At 49.7% G+C, this 1,826-nt stretch overlaps 2 protein-coding genes across 2 annotated transcripts; one reads left to right on the forward strand and one right to left on the reverse strand.

Moving 5' to 3' along the window:
• Positions 1-264: 264 nt before the first annotated feature.
• On the reverse strand, positions 265-651 carry H310_15297 (hypothetical protein; the record flags this gene model as incomplete). The annotated part of the gene is made up of 1 exon (XM_008883281.1): positions 265-651. One exon carries the CDS (start codon positions 649-651, stop codon positions 265-267), a length of 387 nt encoding a protein of 128 aa, XP_008881503.1.
• Positions 652-862: 211 nt separating this feature from the next.
• Positions 863-1,339, forward strand: H310_15298 (hypothetical protein; the record flags this gene model as incomplete). The annotated part of the gene is made up of 1 exon (XM_008883282.1): positions 863-1,339. One exon carries the CDS (start codon positions 863-865, stop codon positions 1,337-1,339), a length of 477 nt encoding a protein of 158 aa, XP_008881504.1.
• Positions 1,340-1,826: the final 487 nt, after the last annotated feature.

Consider the following 1,826-nt stretch of genomic DNA (forward strand, 5'->3'; position numbering starts at 1 on the left):
AGTTCAAGCAATGAACGCGCTTGTGGCCTCTGTAAACTTGCTGCTGGAGGTTGTCGCCATTGCCAGTGGATGATATTCGACTGACAGCCAGCTTGGTACCGTCAATAACGCCGTATACCACAGGGACAGGGGAGTCTTTTTGTTTGATGGCGCCGCAGTATCCCATTCGTTGTATGACTTTCCGGTGAACACATGGACGGGGTTTTTGACTTCCATGATTCAATACAATAAACGAGAGAAAAAAGTTTGAGTGATTGACCGAGTTTACTTGTAGCCACGAGATTTGATAAGTGGCAGGTCCTTCTCTTCAAGGTAGAATTTGACTTCCTTTAAGAGGATATTGTCGACGAGATTGGAGCAATTGTGAAGGTGCACGTTGAGCGATTGCAGCAAAGAACGGGTACTGGGAATTAACCGTCGGTCTGTGGACGCGAACTCTTTGATAAGAACGTCGTCGAATTGGCGATTGATTCGTTTGACGCGGTTGATAGCGTTGGCAAGGTCCTGGCGAACTTTGTCTAGTTTCGATTCAGGCTTGACGCGGACGAAGACTTGCTCCAGTCGCGCGTTCTTCTTGACCTTGACTTGGCGTTGCTTGCGCAGGCGGTTGATGTCGGTTTTTCTGACGATCCCGTTGACGGGGTCCCGCATAAAATGGCAAACTCTACTGGAGTTTAGTGCCAAACCACAAATGAACTTACAGTCTTTCCCCGAAGGTCATCCCCGTACCTCTCAAAAGGAGAACACGTGAGTGTCGATCCTGAACTGTTGGATCTTGTCACAGCCAAACGACGCCCACACCGCATCCCGCCGACGAAAGTAGCGGTCGTCCCATCTGTGAAGATAATGACTTGTCCTGGTCATGTTTCGCCACAAGGTTTACATTGCACGGACACAGCTGAGCGCAGTGCGTCGTTTGCTCGGCCGACTCTTTGGCGAAGCTCTCGCGGGCGTCGCCCCTGACTCTTGGGTGATTGTGTCTGCGGGATTTGCCATTGTCGGTGCCACGTCGTTCACGGCTGGTGTCACGGGCACGTTTAGCATTGCCGTGATTGTGTTTGAACTGACCCAACAGTTTACGTACATGATTCCAGTGCTCCTATCGGTGCTTGTCGGACGGGGTGTCGCCGGCTTCGTCTCCCACGACATGTATGAAACGATTGCTCGCGACAAGAACCTGCCACAGTGGCCGGGGCTAACGCGGCAGGCGTCGTATGCCCTTGTCGCGTCCGACCTGGTGCTCATTTCAATTAGAGAGATTTTGCAAAATTTCCACTCACTGTCTCTTCAGGGCACTGCGACAAATTACGATTTTAGTGACTCTGAAAAGACTGAATGAAACTTGCATTTTGCACCATTCACTTCACTCTCCGGATAAAGTGTTCCACAATTGAACTTGCATTGACGATGGTACTCTCGTTCGATGATGTTCTTGCCCTGCACATTTCTGCCAAGACTCGAAAACAACGACGACTTGTTTCTGCACTTCTTGCTTGCTCGTTCATTGAACGCCCTCTGATACCTGACGTTCGTTTCATCTTGACAGCATACGCTGACGCAAATGCCATCGTGGAGTTTCGATTTGACGTTCATGGTATTCAAAAGCTCGAACTCCTCCTCGGACTTCCCGCTGTTATCATAACTGAGTCAAGGAACGTGTGTGTCGAGATGAAGCCATGTGCATCATGCTGTCGCGCCTAGCATTTCCAACTCGTCTCTATTCGATGACAAAGACAATTGGGCGATCTCAGTCTGCTCTGTGCGAGATATTTTTGTTCGTGATACAAGACATCTACGACCGCTGGCACGACTTGCTTTTCTTCAAT

The sequence above is a fragment of the Aphanomyces invadans genome (assembly GCF_000520115.1).
Source record: "Aphanomyces invadans strain NJM9701 unplaced genomic scaffold supercont1.311, whole genome shotgun sequence".
Classification (NCBI taxonomy): Eukaryota; Oomycota; class Saprolegniomycetes; order Saprolegniales; family Verrucalvaceae; genus Aphanomyces; species Aphanomyces invadans.